The sequence below is a fragment of the Hemitrygon akajei genome, chromosome 18 (genome assembly GCF_048418815.1).
Source record: "Hemitrygon akajei chromosome 18, sHemAka1.3, whole genome shotgun sequence".
Lineage (NCBI taxonomy): Eukaryota > Metazoa > Chordata > Chondrichthyes > Myliobatiformes > Dasyatidae > Hemitrygon > Hemitrygon akajei.
In genome coordinates, this window is record NC_133141.1 from 43,412,761 (window position 1) to 43,440,603 (window position 27,843).

Below are 27,843 nucleotides of genomic sequence, written 5' to 3' on the forward strand. Positions count from 1 at the left end.
GGAATGCTCTACCTTCGAATAGCAGGGGAAACCTGTACTGGATAACTATAGCAGGAAAAAGCCAAATACAAATATACGTAATAAATCCAGAAAAAATTTGTTTATGGGTACATTTTATTACAGAAAGTGAACACTCATCATTGTATTACAGTGCACTAAGATACAGTAATACATTGCACCTATCCAGTTTATATTGTGAACATTTACACAAAGCTGCAGTTTCCAAAGCTGAAAATTCAGCAACATAAAGGCTGCAAAGGTTATGCAAAGTTCAAGCTTTTTACATAAAACAGCTGCTTCTCTATTTTGTAAACTAATGCTTACTGAAGCACAAAAGTACATGACTATAGCTGCTAGCATTTAAAGAATATAAAGCTTGCCAAAGACATCAATTCTCAGCTCTTGAATTTTTCATCTTACATGTTATATCACTTTATGGGAGAAACATCTTATTGTAGTTCACATCCTTAACCAAAAAAAACTAGTCACTTTAAATTATGAATGTGTCTATATTAAATTGTCTATTTTACCAGATCAGTCTTTAGATGGTATGGAGCTGTAGATTTTAGTCATATATGGATATATCCAACATCCTAACAGCAGTATTCTCAATTCCTCAAATCTCCAGTCCATTTATACGGACATTAGATAGACATAGAAACAGCTGGGCCATTAACAGATTTGGAAATCAATTCACTGCAAGTAAAAGATTAAATGAAATGTATTGTAGAGATGAAACTATACTCAATATATTCAAAATGTATGGATATTAATTGCAAAAGTTTCAATTGAAATTTTGTAAAGGCATGTTACAATATGGAAATTCATACTACTTAAATCTGTCAACGTTTAGATGTTTTTCTATGACACCTTATACAAAAAGGAGCCATTTACACCATTTCAAATGGAACACCAGGTTATGCACGGATAAGTAAACAAGCCTTTACTCAGAAATAATTATTTTGACAGAAGCTTAATATATCCTTAGACTATAAAATCACCGCTATCTTACAGTATTCCACTGCAGAATAGATTATGGAATTTATGCAATGATTACATTGTAAATTTAATCTTTTAGTGCGGATGTCATCATGCCTCAACTGATTAATGGATCCTGCCCAGTCAGCCATGACATCAGTGTATGTTCTACAACCAGCAGCACAACGCACTAAACTTAATTTGTTATAAATAAAACTATAATATATACACATAATTACTAAAGAGAAAGTGTGAGGTGGTAGTTGTAACAGAACCAATCTCACTTATTGTTCAGACAACCTTATTTTTGTGTTTAATGGCTTTTCCCAAACTCTTTATACTCTCTTGTAATCATTCCAACCCATGATGTAACAAAGCAATATGTCCAGTTGAGTGATAGCTTCCAAGAGCCTAACATTTGTCATTTTTAATGACTCAACATTAAAGCATACATGATTTCTGAAATTAATCTTAAATCAATCCAACATAATCTAAACACCATACCACAAAAAGTGGGTTGGCACAGAAAAACTTTTGTATTAGTCCTCAATGTTTTTATAGCATCCTACTGATTTATCAAAAGACAAAGTTATTTCCAATCATTTCATATGCATATAGAAGACTATTACATTTGTGCAGCACACGTTAATTCAGTATATAATGCCCTAAAGATCTAGCTGTACATTTCATCGACGAAGCAAATTATTTTGACCCTACCCCATTTCCGTGCTTTTTAAAAAAAAGTGATTTTAATGTTGACTCATTCAGTCTCAGCATTAAGTAATCTCAGGAAGGGTGCAGAGAAGAGGTCTCCACTCTGATGGTATGCCTGCATCAGAATTTAAAAACCCTACCCCAGCAGGTGATATTCTTTTGTTTTAATGTCTCGCACCACTCACCCTGTGGCCAGCAACGAGAGAACTGGGTACAGCTTTAGGATGCAGCCTCAGGCTTATTTAACTACACTAAAAGTAACTAAATTTCATACAATTCATACAAATAGCCAACAGTTTCAACTATCTAATTTGGAACAGTGTCCATAGATGAAAGACAAACCCACTGTGCTAGCCAGTTCTCCAATTTCTCCCCACATTTGATGATGTGGATGATTCCTCTAGGAAAGCATATAGCTTTCTACAAGCAAAAATGACAGGCTAAATTAAGAAACAATATTCAGCAAAACCATTGCAGATTCAAGAAGGAAATAGTGTGCAATCATCTATTGTAGAATTGAGAAGATACCCAGGCCAGTCCCCATTTCAAATTGGTAAGCATAAACTTCAGTGCTTTAGTCCACTGTTCTTCAGAGTTGAATTGAGTTTTAATAGAATAAGATCCTCCACTTCCTCCTGTGTCTTCAATCTTACCTTTTTCCACATCCATCCTATATTGGAAAAGTAACAAAAGTAACTGAAAACAAAGAAGTGTCATTATTGAACCCAATGACATTTGTTCACTAGACTGAGCTCACTTCAGTCATAAGAACACAAGAAATAGGAGCAGGAGTAGGCCATCTGGCCTGTTGAGGCTGCTCCACCATTCAATAAGATCATGGCTGATCTGACCATGGACTCATCTCCACCTCTCTGCCTTTTCCCCCATAACCCTTAATTCTTCTACTATGCAAAAATCTATCCAGCCTCTTAAATATATTTACTGAGGTAGCCTCCACTGCTTCATTGGGCAGAGAATTCCACAGATTTGCCACTCTTTGGGAAAATAAGTTCCTCCTCATCAGTCCTACATTTACTCCCCTGAATCTTGAGGCTATGTCCCCTAGTTCTAGTCTCACCTACCAGTGGAAACAACTTTGCTGCCTTTCTTACCTATCCCTTTCATAATTTTATAGTTTTCTATAAGATCTCCTCTCATCCTTCTGAATTCCAGCTAGTACAGTCCTAGGCGACAATCTCTCCTCAGTCTAACCCCCTCACCTCTGGAATCAACTTGAACTTCCACTGCACCGCCTGCAAAACCAGTATATCCTTCCTCAAGTAAGGAAACCAGAACTGCACGCAGTACTCCAGGTGTGGCCTCAACAGTACCCTATACAGTTGAAGCATTACTTCCCTGCTCTTAAATTCAATCCCTCTAGCAATGAAGGCCAGCATTCCATTTGCCTTCTTGATAGCCTGCTGAACCTGCAAAACAATCTTTGCGATTTATGCACAAGCACTCCCAAGTCCTGCACAGCAGCATGCTGCAATCTTTTACCATTTAAATTATCCGATTTCCCTTCTAAAGTAGATAGCTTGCATGTACCAACATTGTACTCCATCTACCAGACCATTACACTCACTTAACTTTCTATATCTCTCTGCAGACTCTTTGTATCCTCAGCACAATTTGCTTTTCCACTCAATTTAGTGTCATCAGCAAACTTGGATCCACTACATACAGACCCCTCTTCCAGATAGTTAATGTATACCATGAACAATTGCAGGCCCCACACCAACTCTTGTGGCACACCGCTCACCACTGATTGCCAACCAGAGAAACGCCCATGTATCCCAAATCTGCTTTGTATTCATTAACCAATTCTCTATCCATGCTAATGAGAAAGTCATTACTTCTCTCAGGTGTAGTGAATTAATCATAGTACAAGATGCTCTGCAAATGTATTAATTTTCCTCCTTGTGAAATGATTTACTTTGGAAGGTCAAATTTGACAGCAGAATACAGGGTTAATAGGATATGAAGCATTGTGCAGGAGCAGAGGGATCTTGGGGTTCACATCCATAGATCCCTCAAAAGTTGCTGCACAAGTTGGTAGGGTTGTTCAGTTGCATGGTGTGTTGGATTGAGTTCAAGAGCCACCCAATAAGGTTGCAGTTCTATAAAACCCTGGTTAGATAACACTTGGATTATATTAAATTTTGGTTGCCTTATTATAGTAATTTAGAACAGACAGCACAGGAACAGGCCCTTTGGCCCACAATGTTGTGCCGAACCAATTAGTAATCAAATGGCCATCTAAACTAATCTCTTCTGCTTATATAATGGCCATTCCTCACATTCATGTGCATCCAAATATCTCTTAAAAGTCTCTAATAGTTTTACCTCTATCACCACCCCAGGCAGCACATTCTAGACACCCACCAACTCTTAAAAAATTTGCCCCTCATCTCGTTTGAAATTACCCCCCTGTATCCAGAGATACTGGCCACGTGACAGACGCACTGCCACCTGGCTGGTCAGAGGACACACCACATGCCAATCAACATTTGGTCCCTCCCAACTAATCAATGCACACCTAAATTATTGGTCACCTTAATTGGATTATCTCACCCAGCCCCATGCTATAAAAGGTGAGACTTGTGCCTGGCTTGGTGTCTCTTACAGACCACCTCATTGAAGGTAAGTGCATTGATTTATGTTTGGGAAGGTCTATTGTTTGTCCTGGTAAGGGAGCCGCAGCTATCCAAGGTCAAGGGGGATAGCTGTCGTAGTGCTTTTCTCTTGTTCTTTGTATGTGTAACTGTACCCTGTCCCCACACCCCTTCCTGTGTATTGTAGTTGCTTGTGTTGACCCAACTTCCCCTTGTAAATAAATTGCTTATTATTAAAACTGTGTGTGTCCAGGCCTCTACTGTTGAGACTCAAAGAGCCAGTTATTTTCCATCACAACACCCCCTCTTACCTGAAATGCATGCCTCTAGTATTAGACATTTCAACCCTGGGAAAGAGATACTGTCTGTCCACTGTACCCATGCTTTTCAATCTTATAAACTTCTATCAGATCACTCCTCCGCCTCTGCCGCTCCAGAGAAAATAACCCAAGTTGCGGTAGCTTTGGCAAGGGTACAAACGAGATTTACCAGGATGCTGCCTAAATTAGAGGACATGCCTTATGAGGGTAGATTGAGCAAGCTCGGGCTTTTCTCATAGGAGCAAAGGAGGATGAGAGGTGACTTGATAGAGATGTACAGGATAAGTGTACAAGATAAAGAGGCATAGATTGAGTGGGTAGAGACCTTTTCCTCAGGGCAGAAATAGCTAATGAGGGGTCATAATTTTAAGGTGAATAGAGGTAAGTGGTGAGTGTGTGAAATGCCCTGCCGGGGTGGTAGTTGAGGTAGATACATTAGGGCCATACAAGAACCACTTAAATAGGCACATGAATGATAGAAAATGGAGGGCTATATAAGAGGGAAGGGTTAGAATGAGTAGACTAAAAGGTCAACACAATATTGTCGGCCGAAAGGCCTATACTATGCTGTAATGTTCTATGACTTACGGGGTCAAGGATGACAAAACCCTTAATGGCCAACATATTGGTCATTAACTGTAGCTATAAAACTGCATCCATGCATTTATACAAAATCTATTAAGCATTTTAACTGAGGTTTTTAAATCATCCTCATTTGACTTCATTTCATACACTCAAGTACTAATTGCATTGTAGCAAGCATGATATTTATATATTGAAACATATGCAGAGTTCATAAGAACTGCAGACAAACTGACATTTTTGATTCTTCATACTTAAAAAAAAGCATGCTGATTTTTGACTACAAGTACCCTAATACAGTCACAATACAAGGATGATTACAAAAATCAATCGTAATGGAAACCAAAAGATCTCTTACAGGAAATTACTTGGAATCAGTAGATTGTGTTTTCGTTACCTTGGGGATGAAAGTGTTTTTGGAAATGGATTGTGCTGCAGTGTGCATTAAATTCAAGAAGAAAGCGTCTGACTCATTATGCAACACAGGGCTTTGTTTCTGTTCTGTGTGTTGTCACTCCCAGGTGACAACATCCAGAACAAAAGGAGAAACATAACACACACTTACTGAACACTGGTTCCTATTTTGTTTTCTAAATCGGTAAATTTAGTGAAGGCACACTTTGCTACTGATAAAGCCATTTGAATGGAAGTCTTGCATGATTTTTGACTAGAATTAGATTTGACTAGTGAACCAATCTAAATACCTGTATGGTAAACAGAAGCCAGTGTCACCTCTTTCGACCTCTTCCTTAAATTGTTGTACACAGTCCAGAAAAGCCACCATAGCATGATCAAATTTATTATCCCAGAAGAATCGCAGTCCCCCAGAACAATACAAGGGCAGCTCCTAAAACAGAAAATTAAATTCTAGGTACAACACTAAAAAGAAATTCTTTGCTCCTTCCACCCACTCACCCACTGCCAAGGAGTACTTTGCTTGATTTCTTCTGTACTTAATGATTAAACACTCTGTTCTTCTATTACTGGAATTATTATCAACCAAGAATGAGGAAAGTACAGAAGGGGACTGAGGATTTCACTTTCCATTAAGTAACAAAGGCCATCCCCAGATTACAGACATCCGTACATACAGGCAAGCTGTCATAATGTTTTTCAATTCAAAAGTCTGACATCAGTTTGCTCCTAAAGGACAGAACTTGTTTCCCTCCTTCACTTCTGTCAATTGTTTGTTCTCATCAGTATTGTATGCTTTTGGTGCCAATCATTACAGTACCATGAAGGTTTTCTTAAAGTGATTTTTGTGCATTTTCTAACTTATGGATCACAATAACTTAAAGGCATCTGAAAGTAGAACCCTTTCACTCCTAGAGACAGCCTATAAGTGATCTCTCTTTAGTTCCTCCCCAGATGACACTGCTGAACTGGGAAGACTGGGATAAGAAAATACAAACTTGCATCCATCACTCCATTAGACTCGTGTATAATCTTTGCATCTAGCTACCATAATCTTATTTCTGATCATTTACCAAAGTGTATCATATAAACCAATGCTTGCAATACCCTTTTCTGTGAGAATAGCTAATTATCCATTTATAAACAGCAAAAATGATGACATGAAAAAAGACCAATAATGGAAGTCAAATGTTTCCAATTGTAACAGTTACATCACATGCTAAAACATCTCATCACACACATACACATGCAGTCAGCTTAATTGCAAGACAAATAAAATCATTCTAATGAGAATTAAATGATTAGTGCTACAGACATTGACCCCAAATGAGGTACGAGATGTTCCCAAATTCATTTAATTTATAGTCATGTTAGTATCATGTTGACAGTGGACTTTAACTCTTTTCTCAAGAGAAAGTATCTAACCCATTATTTTAAAGCAGTAACATTTGAAACCTGGTTACTTTTCAAAACTTACAATTTTTTGAAAATTATTTCTCTTTAAGCACATCATTCTATTTTCAGATTACAACCTTTAAATCGGGTTTATTAGCAGAAAACAAAAATATGGTCAAAGTAATTTTTGTTAACTCAGCAAGGATTATTTTACTACCAAGATACAGACCTTGGTTCTGTCTGTAAGTGATTCCAGGTATGAATGATTGCCATAAGGAACTAGGCGATACCTACAAAATAGAAACACCTAATAAATAAAAAAGGTTTGTACACTTTTTTTTAAGAAATTGCATTTTCAGACAAGTTCCATACAATTTTATAGTAAACTGTTATGTTCCTTGCAGTCAATCTTATAAGAAAACTCTCGACATCAAAAAGTATCACCAACACTTTCTTTCTTCTCTGATAGAGCATACAATGTGGGGGGGGGGGGGGCCGGAATGTCATCAATTGTTAATAACAATTTTCCAAAGTACAATGATGAGATAGCTGGCAGCAAGTCCTGTTGGAATAACTGAATATGAAGAAAAATCTGCAAGCCAATACAACTTAGTACTGTCTCAATTTTAAAATGCATGGCTCTCAATGATTATATTCCTATTTTGGGCCTTTTGTTTTACAAACCCATGATCATGGACTGAACAATATATAGGGTACTCAGAGCTCATGTATTGGTGTTCACTAAAGGTTTACAAATCCAAGAAGCACCATCTCTGCCAATTTTTTACCAGTCACATTCAGAACAGGAGCTGCTAATTAGGTTCTAGTTGAGGACAAACTAGAAAAGGAATGTCCTCACCAAGAACTGTCCTGCATCAGCTCCATTAGGTAAAAATTTTAGTTGAAATAGAATGCAGTACTAGACCTGGCTTTGGCTAACTCTTTCTTATTCATGCAGTTCATATCAGAAATAAGCAGTGCAAAGAGGGGGAAAAAAAAGTGGTGAGGCAGTGTTCATGGGTTCAATGTGCATTCAGAAATCTGATGGCAGAGAGGAAGAAGTTATTCCAGTATTGTTGAAATGTGTGCCTTCAGGCTTCTGTATCTCCTCCCTGATCGTAGCAATGAGAGGGGCATGTCCTAGGTGATGGAGGTCCTTAATGATGGATGCAGCCTTTTTGAGATATTGCTCCTTGAAGATGCTGGGAAGGCTAGTGTCCATGATTGAGTTAACTGAGTTTACAACTTTCTGCAGCTTATTTTGATCCTGTGCAGTGACCACTCCCCCCCCCCCCCCCCCCGTAGCAGACTGTGATGCAACCAGTTAGAATACTCTCCCACAATACATCTGTAGAAAGTTGCAGGCATCTTAGTTGACATATCAAATCTCCCCAAACTTGAAATATATCTGCAACCCATTGCCTATCATTGTGGTACAACTATGTAATACATGGAAAAAGAGGAAAAAAAAGTAGTGAGGCAATGTTCATGGGTTCAATGTGCATTCAGAAATCTGATGGCAGAGAGGAAGAAGCTATTCTGAATCGTTGAATTTGTGCCTTAAGGCTTCTGTACCTCCTCCCCTATCGTACCAATGAGAGGAGGGCATGTCCTAAGTGATGAATATATATTTATATTGTGTTAATGTATGCTGAAGGAAATACTTTTTCCCTAAAATTTCTTTCCTTCTATTTGAAATTATTAAAACACAGACAATTTTGTCCTTATTTCTGTAATGAATTGCTCATCTAGCTTTTAAGGTTCTTATCATTTAGAGTACTTAAACCAGCTCACTTGAAAATTTGTAATAACAAGTTTCACACACCAAATGCAGTTTCAGAATGCACCTTTGAAATCGAAGTTCCATCTTGTTAGCCAGTGAATGCAGAAGTAGCACAGTCTGTCCCCAAGCTGCATTAATCTCATTCCACTCAACAGGAACACTTGGTAGACGCCCTAGTCTGAAGTTATTGATAGTGCCAAACTGTCCACTGTGCCTGTAATTCAAATTGCTCAGTAATGAAAAATTACATCAAAATAAAAATGCACAAACAATACAAGGCAAATCACATAAAATGCTGGAGGAACTCAGCAAGTCAGGCAATGTCTTTGGAGGCGAATGAACAGGTCACAACTACAAGATTCAGGTGTGACAAATAGTTTTTAATCTGGTCTGTTATAACTTATGCTAGTGAAGCTCAAGAAAAGATTTAACTTTGGTAAATGAACATAACTAAAGATGTGATATGCATACAATGAAAATGTTAATTATAATGTCCTTTCCAATATCACATCAAACTTGCACACAAAATGAGCAACAATAACTTAAAAAGTGACACATTCCCTGTACCTTTCACACAGGGAATCACAATCAACCAAGTGTTGTGGGCAAAGAGCAATTTGATAATGGACTGGATGAAGTTTACAAAGAGTTTTATGTGTTATCAGTGTAATGTTCAATGAGGTTTGTAGGTCTGGCGAGTGATACAGAAAGCACTCTCTGTGAATAAGTATATTAATCATTTATTTATAAACATAAAAATTCGAACATTCATGTTCCCCAAGTTACAGAAACTACAAAGCTGAATAATCAACATACATACATTCAACAAACATACTTAGTTAAAAGTGCATGCAGAGCACACCTTCCCAATGGTCTTGTCTTAAACAAAGGAAGAAGAGAGCAAACCCCTTCCACGTGCTAGTTTATATATCCAGAATACTTGAAACTGGACACCAATGGTAAAAGCAGCTGCACCTTCTAAACTAATCAGAACAGAAGCTGCTTTTGACAACAATAAGGCACGTCCCCACAGGACAGTTAGAAGGGACAGTATTTTTTTTAATATATATATAAATATCAGAATAAACTTCATGATAAAAACATTTACAAGAATAAAACATGCAATGCCTTTTCATTCATTACATTCATAATCAATGCTTTCAGTACTCGAGAACCCACATTTAACACACATAACAATGACTGTAATGATTAAGACCAAGAAAGAAAGACAGTAAATTTAAATACAAACATGTAAATTGCTGAGGATGAGTCAAGTGGTAGAGACTATGGGCTACTGTACTGTCTTGAATATTCCAATGCTAACAATCCCTTAGCAAAAACTCCTGCATATTTGCAAAAAGAAAAAATATTCTTGCATATTTATAATCCTGGAACAAATCCTACACCCAGAGGTCACATCGTATTGTTACGATGGCTGTTGTAGATCCCACTTCTTATTATTATTCAGAGATGCAACACAGTAACGGGCCCTTCCAGCCCATTGAACCCGCACCACCAGTTACACCCGCATGAGCAATTAAGTGGGGTTAGGCCAGTATAAATTGTTCACATTTTTATTTTTGTAAGCATTATTATATAGCAGGGAAAAGCAAACCTCAGTTTACTTAATTCCAAACCCATCCTCACTAATTAAAAATGGAAACCCACTTTGTTTACATTTCAAAAACATTACCCCCTATGTTCCATGGTTTCTGAATAAGCTTTCAGTGAATACAAAACAACAGGTATAAGAATCCAGAAGCAAGACAGCAATGAGAATAAATTTACATCCTGTCACAGCATTAATAACTGCTTCTTAGGTGACACCAGTCCATCATTATAGACTTATTAGCATCTCAAATTTAAATCATTAATTGATTAGAACATCACCTTAACATGTTCATTAACACAAAAATCCACTGATGACAACAACAACAACAATAAAAGCTGATCAGTTTAATACAGATACAAGGTGACTGGTTCTCACCATATGTGGAATGTAGCATTGAAAACATTGGTTTTCTTGAGTTTGTCGAGTTGAATTTGAGCATATCGCATTTGATTGTCAACACTCTTTAACTCATCATCAAGCTCCAGCTGTTGTCTTTTGAATTCAGAGTACTCTCTCTGGTACCTTTTACACAAGCAAAATGCGCTGTTAATCTTAGAATGGTCATAGTCAGCAATGACTTTTGTTTACACAAGTTACAGATATATGAAAACAAAAACCTTAGTGTAACAAAGTTTACTGAAGGGGTGCCAAAAAAAATTTGCACTAATTTTTTTTTTAGAAACAGCAGGAACCAATAGATGTAAATCAGCAAAGTAAATGCTGGAGCAGGTTCATTCTTCTGAATTCTCATTCAGGCAATCCCCAGGTTATGTCAGGGTTCCATTCCTGTGAACTGTTTGTAACTCAGATAGTTCACAAGTCAGAAGTGCGACCGTATACCGAATTCCCAGGTAGCAGAAGATGCTTGCAGCCCTGCAGCAGCAGGCAAATCCATACCACTGGTCTCCTAACAGCTTGCTCACATGTATGGTCGCTACACAAGTCGGGTGTTCATAAGGTGGGGAGGATCTGTGTTTTTAATTTACAACTCATAATTTTGTTCTGAAATGCTGATAAGTTTCTGGCTTACAGGAAAAGGAGAATTGAAATAAAATTCTGAACTGCTTCAAAATTTATATAACATGACAAAAGTAGCATTCAATATCCTTAAGCCTTTCTTCTTCACCAAGTCCATTGTTGGCTCCATCTGCACTAATATTAATGAGAAATATGTCATTCATTTAAATTAACATCAATTTATTGAACAATTTTTTTTAACTCAGAGATACAACATGGTAACAAGTCCTACTGGCCCAATGAGCCCATGCCACCAGTTAACCTACTAACTCGCATGTCTTTGGAATGTGGGAGGGAACTGGAGCATCTAAAGGAAACCATGTGATCATATGGAGAACGTACAAACTCTTTATAGACCTGTGTGGAATTAAACTTGGTTCGCTGGTGCTGGAAAATTGTTTAACTAACCACTACACTGCCATGCCATCCTAATCTAGCCTTTTGACTAGAGGTCTTGGAGAAAGGGAAGTAAGATCATTGTTTAAACATGCTACTTCATGTAAAGTTTTGCTTCTACTTTCTCCTTAACATTTGGTACGAGATTCAAGAACCCAGATAAGGAAGGAGAGTTTCATATGTACTTCTATTAAGCAGTAGTAAATTTACAGACTATCAGACAGAAATGATTCAATTGACAGTTGTTTACTCACTGGGCTTCCTCCTGATTGAGTCTGTCAGTCTCTGCTCTAACCTTGGCCAAATCATCTGCTACTTTCTTCCGTTTCTCTTCTACATTTCCAAGTTCCTGGATTAGATGGTCCTCTTCAGAGTTCAGCATTTTTAGCTTTTCCAGAAGCTGCTCTTCATCTTCCTGACTCATTTGCTGAAGGATCTCTAAACAGTTCCTAAACCAAGAACACTTTAATCACTCTTTTTAGCTGTGTTACATACCCCGTAACTGGGTGTCTTACCAGCAAAGATAGAAGTGTCCGTTGGAGTCTGGTATTATTTTCCAAACAGTGTTTATTAGTAAAATATACAAATCAATATCAACAGTGCAAATATACAGATAATACACATTAGCAATACTAAACCTAAAAGTGTGGGTATAATAATAATCAATAATAAACAAGCTCTATCGATGTCTCGGGGATAATGAAGTGTCATATGTGAGTATAAAGTTCAGTTCAGTCCATACAGGCTGAGGTAGTTGTTGGTCGATGTGTTGTAATTGTTGGAGAGAGAGAGAGCGAGCAAACAGTGACAGCCAGTCAAACATTCCGTTACGTTCTTGATCCGTCGATGTGTTGTTGTGGCCATTCAGGTATGACCCCTCTCGCCTTTAGCTAGACCATTCTTCTATGGTGGACTCGTCACCCAGGCAAGGGTGGACACACACACAAGCCCCCACCGGCCTCGCTATAAACACTGAGTTAAAATTGACCGATCCTTTGTTCAGTCTCCGATGCCCCACACTTTCTCGTGGGTTCCAACACTTAAGCAGTACTCACTAGTGTGTCTCCTGGTACACCTCTTGGTGTGTCTGAGGGGTGTCTACCCAGACCTCACTTTTATCCCTACTCACGGGGTCTCAGGGGTCAATCAGTTTTGAATGGCTTAGCCCATCAAACCAGCCCACTCCGGCTGTCCACTGAGGAATTTTAATGAACAGAATGGTACCAAGTAAACAGCCCTCTCTGGAGCCGTAAGTCTTACAGGAGTCATAATATGGTGGAACAACAAGTCTCTTCCTCCCTGTGTTATCTCTCCCTTATCTGAAGCAAATGTTCCAGTACCAAGTATGTTTTTGTTCCATCTCTTTCTCTCTCATTAGCAGCCTGGCAACAGTAATGGTTTGTAATTCTCCCAGGGGAGGGAGACATGGGCAACCTTGCACCCTTCTGCCCATCAGAGCTGTTCATCCTTCGTAACAGCTGTGAGCATTACATTCAGCAAAACCAAAGTAATTTTGAAGATGTTAATCTAAAACATTAAAAAAAATTATGGTGCAATCTTTGTCTTAGGGGATAACTTGCTTTCATTACAGTTGGAGAGTGGAAGATACTTGAGGATTGAAAATAGCAGTATTAAGCCATTCAGCCTTTTGAGTCTGCTATGCCAGCAGCAAAATATTGAGGTTACTAGAAATCTGAAAGAAAAACCCTTATGAACTGCACTGTTAAAAGACGGCAATGTACTCCCTCCTTCCGAAGGGCAATCAGAAATGGAAATAAATGCAGGCCTCGGGAACAGCAGCAAATGAAGAGAAAGATGAGTTTTACTGCTGCTGCACATTATAATTTTAGTGCAAGATTTCTTTTAGGAATACTATTTCAAAAATCATAACTGAAATCATCTCTGTCCAGTCACTCTACGGGATGGATTGATTTATAAGCACCAGTTTATGGATTCAAATTGACTCATATGGTTTAAGGAAAAGTCTGTTTGCTTTGCTCCTTACTTGTCTCTAGATTTATAGAATTTGGATTCAAGCCTAACATTGAGAGTTTAAGCTCAAAGAGATGGCTCAGAATCAGGTTTATTATCACTTACATACGTTGTAAAATTAGTTGTTTTGTGGCAGCACGACAGTGCAACACAAAATATACTATAAGAAATACACTAAGTTCTGTCTTACATATACATGCACTTTACGTCAACCTTCAGGCCATGCGCTAATATTATTTTGTGACTGTATGGGCTGGATCATAACTATATGTGCTGTGTGTTTGCACTTTCCCCCAGAAAAAAAACCGATATTTTGCTTAGCTTATATGTGTATGGTTGAATGACAATAAACTTGACCTTGAAACATACAGAAAAATAGTGCAAAAGCTAACAAAAATAGTGAGGTACTACATAAAAATAGAAATAGTTTTATTTAAAAATAAAAAAGTGGGATGACAATCCAAAGCAGAACTGACTATAAAGTTAAACCTGGTTAATTGCAAGAACAGTATAACTTTGCAGTCTTGGCTCCTTCAACTAAAGTTTCCATACCCACCCCCCCATTGAAATAGATCTGGATAGTAGTTCTACAGTATAACTAATATCAATGGACATACTTGTAATTCTGGCATTCATTTTCTGTAACATTCAGCTGTTGGTCTAATTGATCCAGCAATGTATCTGTACACTCTTCACAAAGAGGGTGGTCCACATCTGTCTGACCAGACATTATGTCAAACAGATCACTAGTCACCTATTTAAAAACAAGGACAGAGTTCAGTGCATACCCTGCATATGCCACATATTTCCTCTGTTACATTTACTTTCCAGAGAAGGAACAGAACTACGTTGGTATCAGTTAACATCCTGATATTATGTCAGTCATGTTGGAAATGTACAGAGAACTCCACCTATCCAAGCCAAGATGAATAATTGGCATTGGCACTCTTTTTTTGCCATAGCATCTACATGGTTAAAGTAGGCCAGGGTATTGTTGACTAGGAATGAACATCACCAATGTTTGATAAACATTGTTGACTCAATGGGCCAAAGAGCCTATCTCCATGCTGGAAACTGATTATTTTCAGTGCTCCGTCACAGCATGAATGAAGGCAAGTGCAATGCCAAAAGGACAAAGGCTGATATAGGAGCTAGACTTGGAGTAGGGTGGTGGAAATGCTGGAGAATTGAACCTGCAGTAATGGGAGAATTACAATCACATGCTTAAGTTTTGGCCGAGTGCTTTGAAACTGACTATATTTTTTGAAGGACACCTTGAGATTTTACTGTTGGCTCCCAGGTGTGCAGGATCACTGGGGACCTGAGTCACCCCAACCACAATCTATTTCAGCTGCTACCATACAGGAAACTGTACTGCAACATAAAAGCCAGGACCAATAGGCTCCGGGACAGCTTCTTCCACCAGACCATCAGACTGATTAACTCATGCTGATATGAGTATATTCCTATGTTGCATTGACTGTTCTATGTATTATAAATTATGATTGCACATTTAGATGGGGACATAACGTAAAGATTTTTACTCATGTACGTGAAGGATATAAGAAATAAAGTCAATTCAATTGGGAACTTTATAGAAGAATTATTTAAATCAGGACAGCTTGGTGATTAATGGAACAGGAAGTACTGTAAATTAGAACTCTCATATCAGAGTGTAACACTGAACATTTGCTTGCTTTCTTGGGATGACATTTTTCAAATTACTATTCATTTGAACAATCATTAATCCAACATCAAGGGGCCTATGGAGGCTAAGCTACTAATTTGTCTCTCTTAATTATTCCATTGAGTTTATTTGTAGGGATGTACTGGATATTCTGTGACTTTGCTGCAGTGAGGTGAAAGATACACTACTATGAGCACATTGTCAGATACCACATGATGGCTGTGATCATTTCTCAGGAATGATAAGGGAGGGTAACTGGGCAGACAGAGTAATTTATAAGATGTAGAGGTAAAGGACATTTTTCTAATAGGTACCAGCTGAAGGTTGCTGTATTTAAATGATGGGGAAGGTTGCTGGCTCCTTTATCTGAGTTTCCCAGCTTTGTATACTGCAGTAATTAAGTGTGTCCTGTGAGAATGCTGGGAACAGGCTGTAGGTTGGGTCCCTTTCCAGTGTGAGATCTTATTCTGCTAAGTAGTCATATGAAGGCGATCTCCAGTGCAGGTGGTTGTCGCCATTCCAAGAGATGTATTGAGATGATGTTTAATTTTTTTTTTAAAGTCTGTAAGTCATTTGGAAACTGTTCCTTAACAACTGTTGTCTTACCCCACCCCATTTCCTAGTGACATGGACCACAGCTGCAACTATTTTGATTAATGGTACAAAGCCGCACTGGAGATTCAGTGGCATGGATTTGTTAACTAAGACATTGACATCTCCCTGAATCAGGTCTGTCTCGATACCTTTCATCCTTCTAAACTCCAATGAACATAAGCCAAATTGATCCAATCTCTCCTTATTTAAAATAATAGAGGGGACATTACACAAACAGCATCTTTTAATTTTAATAAATGAAACTCTGAACAAATCATAGATATTTTTCCAAGTCTTAATTATAACGTTCACTTACTGTGAGCATCACTCCCTATTAAACATTTTACTTCCTGTAGACTTGTTAATCTGTTTTATCAAGATGTACATTATCTCACTTAGATATTTTTGCTTGTAAGACGTGCTTAAATTTAAAATACTGACTTTTACTATAATTGAATGTTAAAGACAAACCTACCTTGAGCCTTCGACTTAAATTTTCCATTGTCCCACCATCAGAAGCTTCTCCAATTAATGTAAAACTATTAGCACTTTCAGTGGACAACATCCTACAAAAGATTATGGCCTGTTAACAAATTCCTAATGCAAACAAAATAGTTTAGGATCTTTTAAGTTAAATAAAAGTCATAGAATTCTATATTCCATGTTTCTTTAAATACAACAATATAACTTTGTATTATTTTCACTTCCAACACATAGAGCCTGATAAAAATGTTACTAAATTAACACAATTAAGAACATTCCATGTATTTTAATAGCTTGTTTATAGATGGAAATTTTAATTTTAACTTGTTTGAATGATTTCACTAATTCATTGCAAACTGCTACAAGAATTCTACATTAAAAACAGACTTGCTTGTTAGAGGGCATAATTGGAAGGGAGAAGTACATTTTCCTTCCCTACCTTCTCAGGGTGGGATAAAATTCCATGATATACATGGCCAATATATAACATATTAGTTTGTTGAGTGTGAAATACTTCCAGATCTAAGTCACTGCAAGGTGCAGTTGGACCCTATGGCATTTTAAATGATTAACTTGTTATCAATAACACTAGTATAACAATAAAATATTAATTGGGACACATCAGGATCAGTACATTTTGGCCCAATTAAGCCACTGCTTCAACTAGCCAAAGTTGCATGAAAACAGTTAAGGAGGTTTAAAAAAGGCAAACTATTGTTTTAATTGAGTAACAAATTATGTATTTAAATGAAATACAGAATAAATTACAACACTACCCATACTACTACAGTACAACTAATAGGAACTAACAGTTTTATCAACGGAGGAATTCATCCAGTTTAAGTGAAAACTGATGTATTCTTTTGATTGACTGTAAATGAACAAAATTAGCAGACAATGGACTGGCTTCCAACAATGTTTTCAATGGATGCATCCTCCAAATCTTCATTTTAATTATAGTACACAAGATGTTTGTCAATACCTTCAAATTCTTAGTAGTTTCTAACTTGAAGTAGGGAAATAGTTTCATTTTCACTCCTAGCTGTTTCTGGCATCTCCAAGTCTGAATGCTTGAAATCGCAGTGAGCAAAACAGTTCTGAATGGTCTTACTGCTTATTACTCGCCAACTATCAGTAACAAAAATCACTACCTTTTGAACACAAGCACATGCAAGTGACACTATTTAAAAACTGTTTGCTCTAAGCACAACAGCTACACGACGTACACACATTCTCTAGCCTCAATTAAGCGGCATAATATCCCAATTAAGCAAGGGGAACCCCAGCTACTTTCTCAATTTGTTTTTGTTCTTTAAGAGCTGTCCCAAATCAGCTGCTGCCCTGATTAACCAAAATCCACTGTATCCAATCTCTAGCTCTTAAATCTATCCTCAGTTGCCACTGGATGACTATCCCTGTTTGTATTGTCAAACAACAGCTCACTCAACATCAGCAATGGTGCTAGCATAGGAACTTTCTGCTTTACATGGATCAGTAATATAACCTGCAAAACAATTTGATAAAATACATTAGCCTATTCTGCAAAGCAGAATTACCCACAGCAAATGCCAAGAAAATTTTGAAAAGTAAATGCAGTGTAATGCACCACACCCACCTGCTCAATTTATTTTCCTTCCACAAATCACCATTTTTTTTTCAGGCATTAGTATAGCAGTCCAAATGACTTCCTACCGCTATGGAAAGGCACCAAGGGATCCACTTTGCCATTCCTGACAGAATGGCAGGAAAGAGGTTTTATCCGATAATCATCTAGCAACAAGAAGAGTTTCTCCAAACTTTAATCACCCAACACGTGAAACAAAATTACGTTCATCAGCATTTACACTGTTGATTGATAAATGAATGGCCTTTTTCATGGGGGGGGGGGGGGGGGTGGAGAAATCGCCCCATTTAAAAAGAATGAAATCATTTGTCTTTACCGAGCTGGAGGGATGTATTTTCTGGATACACCGTCTGGCTTGTTTTCTATACAAATTTCCTGTAAAAATGAAGCATTTTTAGTAAAAACAGATGAAAAGGATTATCAACTTGCACACTTTCTGAAATAATTTAATTAGTGGAATTACTGTTATAAAATCACATACCTATAGTGGCACTGAACTAATACCCCAAAACCAAAACTTAAAAATTAGTTACTTTGAAAAGGCAGTTATAGGTTTGCTGGTGAGCTAATTTATACCAAGATTCTACAAAACACAAGGGATGAAAGACTTATTACCCTGTTCTAGTTATAAAAGTTGTGTGTGAAATATAGTGCAGAAGGTAATCCCTATTCCCTCCCCCCCCAAAGGGATCTGGACCATGAGCAGCCACCTTAACATCTCTAACAGTGTAACACTGGCTCATCTGCTTGTTTTTGCCAGGAAAGGCAGCAAAGACTTCCTCTTAAACCACAGCTATTTTGAGATTGTTTTGTATTTTTTCAGCTATTCTGTAACTTGAGACCAACTCTCCAAATCGAAAACAAATACTAATCCCCTCCAGAAATTATGGTGTAACATTGGTTCAGTTCATAAAAGCTGACAACTTTATTACTGTTGGCCTTTATGCATTTAACTGGATACCCAACTTCAGGTTGAAGTCCAGCATTATGTTTAGCTAAGTGCTATCATTAAAATATCTGCACTGCTCTGATGGACTGGGTTCCTAAGTTTGAACCCAGTCGGGCCGCTCCCGGACACGCTTTCCATCCGTGCCGGGTTGAGTGTCGAGCTTGCAACTTGGCCTCGTAAAAAAAAAAACACTGCGCTGTGAGAAGGACGTGGGGGACCACTCACAGAATTTTTCCTCCAAGACAACCACTTGAAAAAAAATAAGTGGTCACCAAGGCTCTGGCAGAGTATGGCACACACACACAAAAAAAAAGTTATTTCCTACCCATTGATTTAACTTAAACAATCATTTTTAAATGTGTGTGCTTTTGGTATATTCTGTTCTATTGTTTTCATTTATTTAAAAAATGAACTTACAATATCTGGAGTAGTGCACTCAGCCTGTTCTGCTTCTCAATAAGATCACAACTGATCTGCTAGCAACCTCAACCTAGCATTCCCATCTACCTTTCACCCCCTTGCCTATAACCATGTCTGCCTTATGGATGTTCAAAGATACTGCTTCTTCTGCCCTTGAGGAAGAGAGTTCCAAAAATTCATAACTTAGTTTTTCTAAACAATACCAATTTTTTATGCAAGTACATGTATGCTAAAGATGGCAATAAGAATGATGCACAGCGTCCACAGGAAGACTCCACCCTCACCATCTACCCTGCCACCCTCAATCCACCATCATATCCATTTGCACCATAAAGCTGCAAAACTGTATCAAACAAACACGAGGTCCTCATTGTCCATTTCAAACAATAGGATCAGTAAATACCAACATCCCCTAGATTAAGCAGCACACAATAATTGAACTGAGCACAAACAACAATCCAGAATATATTTTAACAATTAAACAGTAGTTAGCGCCCCAGAAACAAAACAGACGCACTTTGAAATTTGTAGATATCTGGTTAATTTCCTACCTCAGGGAAGCTGCCATCTTCCACCCTGCCTTCTTCTGGTTTTACAGGAGTAACTGTAACTAAAGGAGCTGTTTAAAAAAAAAATTGTCTTACTGATTTTTTTATAATTGATTTTGATTTCAATATACTATAAATTTCAATAAGCCACATAACATTAACTTGTAGTTGACTAAATACATTTGGAAAAGGAAAATAATGGACTAAAAGTTTTCACAAAGCATTCAACAACTTGCTGAGAATGGATTATCTTCAGGGTCGTGTTACTAAAGTTGTGAGCAGGACTTCAGTTTATTCAGATGATATAAAACTTTAGCATTTCTTTAACTCCACCATGGGCAATTCCAAGCCCAGCTGCAAGAGGTGGTGGTTTGGGCAGGGGACCTGCATCCCAAAAAAACCCAGTGCTACAGAAGCTCCAAGAACCTTATCCCTGGGAGAGGAAGGATCTTTGATGGGCTACACAGGACAGAGGACTCTAGTGAGCTGCTGCTGATGACTTATTCCCCAGTAGAGGTGATAGGCTTAAGAACCAGCAGCATTTCCTTAATTCATACAAGACTTTATATTGTACTATTCCATCACACAAAATTAATTTGATCCCTGAATAAAGTCACTCAGCACTCCCTCAGAGATAGCTTCCAATTTTTCAATCCTGTGTCATCTATCTGTAAATTAGTCTTTCACCAAACCCTCAGTATATCCTCTTGACACCCGTCCAATTGACAATTGATGGTGGTGGACTTTAGGAGATCTAGGCCTCATATGGAGCCAGTGATCATTAATGGAGAATGTGTGGAGCAGGTTAAGACCTACAAGTATCTGGGAGTACAGTTAGACGAGAAGCTAGACTGGACTGCCAACACAGATGCCTTGTGCAGGAAGGCCCAGAGTCGACTGTACTTCCTAAGAAGGTTGGCGTCATTCAATGTCTGTAGTGAGATGCTGAAGATGTTCTATAGGTCAGTTGTGGAGAGCGCCCTCTTCTTTGTGGTGGCGTGTTGGGGAGGAAGCATTAAGAAGAGGGACGCCTCACGTCTTAATAAGCTGGTAAGGAAGGCGGGCTCTGTCGTGGGCAAAGTACTCGAGAGTTTAACATCGGTAGCTGAGCGAAGGGCGCTGAGTAGGCTACGGTCAATTATGGATAACTCTGAACATCCTCTACATAGCACCATCCAGAGACAGAGAAGCAGTTTCAGCGACAGGTTACTATTGATGCAATGCTCCTCAGACAGGATGAAGAGGTCAATACTCCCCAATGCCATTAGGCTTTACAATTCTACCGCCAGGACTTAAGAACTTTTTAAAAGCTATTATTAATGCTTTTTGAGATAGTGATTTAGATGCATATCATATTTTTTACTGAGTTAAGTATTGTATGTAATTAGTTTTGCTACAACAAGTGTATGGGACATTGGAAAAAAAGTTGAATTTCCCCATGGGGATGAATAAAGTATCTATCTATCTATCTAAGTGCAATGTTCTCATTTTCAGACTCCCACTATAAGTTAACTGTCTTGTTTGCCCAACCTTATGATTCCCATTAGACTCTGGCATCTTATTTTTAAAATTTTCCTGTGCAGTTTAAAGTCACACCCAAGTCATTTCAATTCTGACCTTTGTAACCTGTTGCCCTTAAACAGCTGTATTCCCCTCCACAACAGACTTTACCCAATGCCAGTCATTTCTAAAAAAAAAAAAAAGAACTGTACGAGCTTGAAATTAGAAATTAAAACAGAAAATGCTGGAAATACTCAGGTCAGGCAGCATCAGTACAGACAGAAACTGTTACTATTTAAGGTCAAAGGCCCTTCATTAGTTTTTTGTGTCTCTATCATCTCACTTTATCTACCATTGTCATCAGACACTGGGCAATGGAAGCCTAGTACTACTTTTGGACCTAATGCCAAATTCAGATAACCAACAATTCCAGTCATTTTGTCGAATATTTTTGGCAGTTGTATTTTCCAGATTTTATTCATTTTCCTCCATCTACTTGTCTACTTTGCATTATTCACTAATAACTTTACCAACCCCACTCATCCAGCTCCATCATTACTTTGTCGTTGAGTCTCTCCCTTTCCTATGATAACCAATTTCTCTATATCGTCTCCACATCTCCCAGTTTTCTCGGAGGAAGAAACCTTGCTTTATCTGAAAAGTTATTTTTTGAGATCAACACTAATTTTCTCCTCAAATGCTGCCTGAGTTGCTAAGCATTTAAACTATTTGCCTGCAACTGCCTTAACTCCAGGCTCTTCCAATCCAACCATCTTCCTTTATGCCTCCATCACCCTTAATCTATCAGTGATGAATCTTTTCCTTATACCTCTGTGAAGACCCTTGGAATATTGTTGTGTTCAAAACACTTCATAAGTCTAATGCATGACATTTATTTAGTATTTTTAAATAAAACTTACAACTTTGGGGCTGAGAAATACCTTTCTAAGATTAGGAGATTTGAAAGGGACGAATTTATGGATTAGCAGTTCCCTTTCTCACCTTCACTCACTGATCCCTCCTTCCTGCGTTTTCCAAAACACTTTCACCAAAAGGTTTACTCCATCTTTACTACCCTCAAGTTTTTCCCCATATTCAGCCAGCACTTCTTTGATCGCTACTAGAACGCTTTGCACTTCCTAACTATAAGTGTGCCCTGACACAACAGCAAATAATTTGCCTATTCCTTGTAAGCCTCACTAATAGATCTTTAATCTCAACCACCAGAGCAGAGCATACCAGAAGCCCTCAACACTTCAATTCTGCTCAAGTTTAATTCCTCCTCATTGGCATAAAGATAAAGAGCCAAAAGTGAACATGGATATCACCACTGAACTAATACCATCACCAACACAAAAGCTGAAAACTGATCAAATCAAACTTTCTGTTGCACCGAAAAACATAGTGGCTTACCAATAACAGAGTACATTGTTTTTAAACCATGGTGCTCTGTATTAAGTTTGGGCAAGTTTACAGAAACATTTAGTCCATTGAATGTTTTGGGGTCTTAAAAGACGACAAATAACATTGGTTACAAGAGGAAGATATAAAAAAAATCCAATTAATTTTTCCCATAAACACACGACATCTTATTGATTCTGGATTTTCACCTGGAACCAAAAAAAAAACTAAGTTACTTTAAATTAAAGTCAACAATAAATCCATCATTGAAATTATGTAGTATCTTTTTTGACCATTGGACTCTTAACAGCTAATAAGTATTAATTGAGATGCAGTCACTGGTTTAAAAAACAGAACAGAATCTGCACACAGCAAGATCTAAAACAAAATGAACTAAAAATATCAGAAAAAATAGTTGATCAAGAGGTGGGGGAGGGTTGGCAACACTTAATTACTTACTGTCCATCAGAGTACGTCCATCCACCTGTGAGACCCCACTTATCATCACACCCAAAAACTGAATCTCAAACTGCAACCATTTGACTGAGAAGGGTGTACTACCAATACAGCCATTAATGACAATAATAAAAACATTATATTTATTAACATCTCATACCTGTGAGTTCCTGAATCGTGACTTTATCCAAGACATTGAAGGATGTATCTAGCTTGAGAGGTTGACTGCAACGCTGGCATACAAAGCTCACCTGCATAGTAGAACTCGATGTCTTTGACCCCTCCATTTCTACAAAATGGGAAAACATGCAAAAAGATAACTGAGATACGAGGTGGCAAATGGTGGAAGCTAGATTAACAAATAAACCGCTGGAGGACTCAGTTGGTCGAGCAGCATCTGTGAGAGGAAAAGGATTAAAGGTCCTGGTGCAGGGTTTCGAGCTCAAATTTCTTCTCTCCCACAGATGCTGTTTGATCCACTGAGTTCTTCCAGATTGTTTGTTACACAGTAAGGCAATAGAATTAGGTTCATTACATTCATCCCTCACACAGGTCATGAGCAATTTGCCAGCATAAATTCTGTGACCAAATAACTTGGGTCAAAAAATTCAATACAATTTATAAAAGCATACATCAAGACAAAATATTCATCCATAAAACAGAAGGCAGCAGCGAAAGGCAAGCATATTTGGTAAACACTGGAGGGAATCAATACTAACTCAGTAACTGTGGATGAGGGTGAGAGGGAAGCAGGTACATTTACCATTCTTCAGAATCAAGATTACAGAGCTGAGTTCTTAAGCGATACAAAATTAATACTATGTTAAAAATTGAAGTGTCATTATCATAGATACAATTTGTAAGTTATCGTAATTCTAATAGTATTCTTTTTGTTGGATACACTGTACAAGGTCAATTTATAAGTACAGTAGTTAAAAGAACAAATTGATGCCAAGGTGAGACAATAGAAGGCACATAGAGATTTCAAGGTCATTTGAGTCGTACTGAGTAGATGAAGGCTAGACAATTGTGAGAAAAGCAAACAGAGGTGAGTGAAACTGCAAAGAAAAACAGAGTAAAACTCCTAATGGGAACTGGAGCCAGAGCAAAAGGGCAACCCGATACCAACTATCTTCCATTTAGAGATTCCTAACCATTCTCTCCCTCAAAACACCATCACAACCATCCACATCAGCATCTCACTATGCAACTATTATGAATGTCTGATGTTCAATAAGGCTGGAGGAACTCAGCAGTACTTTGCTGATGTTCAGCAGTTCATGTTTTAAACGGATACGGACTCCCACACCCAGCCATGTCATTCTGGCCTATTAAAAGCAGTTAGAGAGGAAACTAGCTTGACTGATTTTTTTCCCCCCAGAAGTTAATGAGGGCCGACTACATAATAATCTCGTCTTCTTGTTTTAAAGCAGTATTTTGCTTAGGCTGGTATAAAATGCTTATGTAATCCAACGGGAGGGTGGCAAATTGGATCCAGAATTGGTTCAATGCAGGGAAAAATGCATTATGGTTGACTGAGATTTCTGTGATTGAAGAACGCTACCATGAGATTCAGTCCCTTTCTTTTGGCAATCTGTATTAATTATTTAGACTGAGAGGTTGAAGGATGGTAGTTTGCAAAAGTTATACAAACTAGCTGCACAGTTGACACCGAGTAGTAAAGATTTAGACAATGGAAAGATACAAATGTCTGGTCAACAACACACACAAAATGCTGGAGGAACACAGCAGGCCAGGCAGCATCTATAAGGAGAAGCACTGTCGACATTTCGGGCCGAGACCCTTCGTCAGGACACATGTCTGGTCAGTGGGGCAGAAAAATGGCAAATAGAATCCAAAACAGAAAAGTCATGCATTTAGAATATGCATAATAAGACAAGATAAATAGGATACTGAATGACATGAAAAGAGGGACTTTGGAACGTCTGTCAGATCATCATAGGCAACAGACCACGTTGATAAACTATATATAAAGGCATAAAGATAAGCTTGCTTCTTAAACAAGACACAAAAGGGAGATGATGTTAGAACTGCATACAACATTAGTTAGTACAATCGTGCAGTTCTGGCCCCTAACTTACAGGAAATACAGTTTATGAGAGTACAGAGATTTGAGGAACATTGCCAGGATTTTAGGTACAAAGAACATTTACATAGGTTGAGATGGTTTTCTTTAGATCAGAGGAGAATGAATCGAATTTTGAAGAGTTGAGACTGAATAAAAAGGATGCTTCCCTAGCTAAAGACTGCTGATCAGAGATTCAGAGCAATTGAGATTAACAGGAGCAAAGTAAAAAAATTCAACCCTTATCATATTTAGAAAGTATTTGGGCATGTACTTGAAAAGCAATAATCCGTAGTGCTAGAGACCAAGTGCCAGCAGGTAGAATAACATTTCAGGCAGCTTCCCCCACCCCGCGCATGAACAAAATGGCAAAAGTTTCTCCGATTCTATATCATATCATTCCACACTCATCAATCTCCATATAGAAAAGGAAAGCGGAAATGTATAATCGTGTCAAGATGTAACCATTGTTAAAATAACTCACCACATTTAACAGAATTATCACAAGGAAGAGGAGAAACAGCCCATTTGGCTCCTTATGCAGTTGACTGAAAAATAATCATACATCACAGACACAGGACCTTCAGATCACCATGTCCATAGTACCACCACCTTTTCTCTAGCTTATAGCTTGGCGATTCAAATGCTTGTGCTGTTACTTCTTGTGTGCCCCCACCACCACCTTAAGCACTCCTCTCAACCACTCCAGTGAATAAAAACATTCTTTCTCAGAATTCCCATAAAACTCTTACTTTTTCACTTAAAAAGCTATACTTTCTAGTCTTCATGGGAAAATAGTTTTCATGGGAAAAGGTTTCTTCTAACTTTATATACTTATATCTGGTCCCCATTTACCCTCTCCTGTTCCTAGGAAATCAAATATGACCTATCCAATCTTTCCTCATAGGTTAAGTGCCCCATCCCAACAAGGAACCTGGTGAATCTCCCCTGCATCTGATTCACATTCCTACTATAGTGTGGTGAAAAGAACTGCACATGGCATTCTACCTGTAGTCCAACCAATGTTTTATAAAGTTGTACCAGTAACAACCACTGCCCCCCAGCTCTCATATTTTAAGCCCCAGATAATGAAGGCAAATATCACATTTCCCTTCTTCACCAACCTGTCTACCACCTTCAGGGATCTTTGAGCTTATTGACAGAGGCCCCTTTGTTCTTCAAGGCCCTATAACTCATAGTGCTTAACACTAGCTTTAATTGCCCACCAAAAGGCATCTCTTTAGATTTGTCAGGATTAAATCCATCTGCCATGGCTCAGCCCAATTTACCAGCTGATCAATATCATTCCAGAACCTTCCTCACTATCTATCAGCTACAGATTTATTAATCATAGTTTTTGCAGTCACAGCGACAATATTAGCATATAAAAAACAGGGGTCCTAGCACCAATACTATGGATACACTCTTGGTCACTGACTCGCAAATGCAAAAGCCACTCTTCCCAGTAACCCTCCCATTAGCAAGACAATTTTAATTACCGTAGTCTACTTAAATTCCTTGGATCCCACAAGCTCTAACCCAGTGTACCAGCTCCCCTGGGGACCTTGCCATGTATGCAATCATCTTGTCTCATGCAAAAATACTGACAATTTCAGATGCTACCAGCAATTTTCCTTCACAATTAAACCATTACCTTTTTTTCTGCCTATTTTTTGCAGTACTCAATACTAAGACTACCTGCCTCCGCCAGATCCTAACAATAACGGAACATAGCAAATAAAACCATTACAAAATACGCAGAAAATGCCGAAGGACTCAGATCAGCGAGTATCAGTGGAAAGAGAAATAACCGCAGTTTCAGGTCAGCAGTCTTTCAAAGATCACTGACCTAAAACTTTGTTTAGTTTGTTTTACAGATGCAGGCCCATTCAGATTGTCGTCATGATTTGCATTTTTGAGGCGCGATCGCAACGCACCGCTTTACTGTATAATTGTAATAAATACACAGGTGAATTAAAGGAAAATAGAAGCAAGGCACGCTTCCCCACCCCCATCTCCACTGGCCAAGGATAACTTCCAGTATCAACAGGAAAACAGACGTGCAGAAACAGAAACACACACACGCCTATCTAACCCACCCTCCGGCCCAGATAAATGTAAAACAACTGCTGACCGTTCGGCCCAAACCCATCCCACGATGTTGCCCCAGAAGAACAAACTTTACCACTGAACATTCGATTTCCGTCTCCGGACTTCCTTATCCTTCCCCCCCCCCAACCCCCCTCAGGGCGGAAGTGACAACTTTGATACTTTTTC

The 27,843-nt window shown here is 38.2% G+C and overlaps 1 protein-coding gene across 5 annotated transcripts; it reads right to left on the reverse strand.

Moving 5' to 3' along the window:
- Nucleotides 1–96: 96 nt before the first annotated feature.
- On the reverse strand, nt 97–27,816 carry becn1 (beclin 1, autophagy related). Of its 5 annotated transcripts, XM_073071526.1 has the most exons (13): nt 27,701–27,809; nt 23,641–23,769; nt 20,127–20,194; nt 18,523–18,581; nt 16,575–16,665; nt 14,436–14,572; nt 12,081–12,275; nt 10,789–10,935; nt 8,866–9,015; nt 7,248–7,308; nt 5,914–6,056; nt 2,346–2,362; nt 97–696 (listed from the first exon to the last, which is right to left on the reverse strand). In XM_073071526.1, exons 1-13 carry the CDS (start codon nt 27,759–27,761, stop codon nt 689–691), a joined length of 1,266 nt encoding a protein of 421 aa, XP_072927627.1. In that variant the 5' UTR covers nt 27,762–27,809; the 3' UTR covers nt 97–688. The 5 variants fall into 5 exon arrangements, with proteins under 5 accessions (XP_072927627.1, XP_072927624.1, XP_072927626.1 ...); XM_073071523.1 differs by having other exon boundaries at nt 97–2,362; nt 27,752–27,816; XM_073071525.1 differs by lacking the exon at nt 2,346–2,362.
- Between the last annotated feature and the right edge of the window lie 27 nt (nt 27,817–27,843).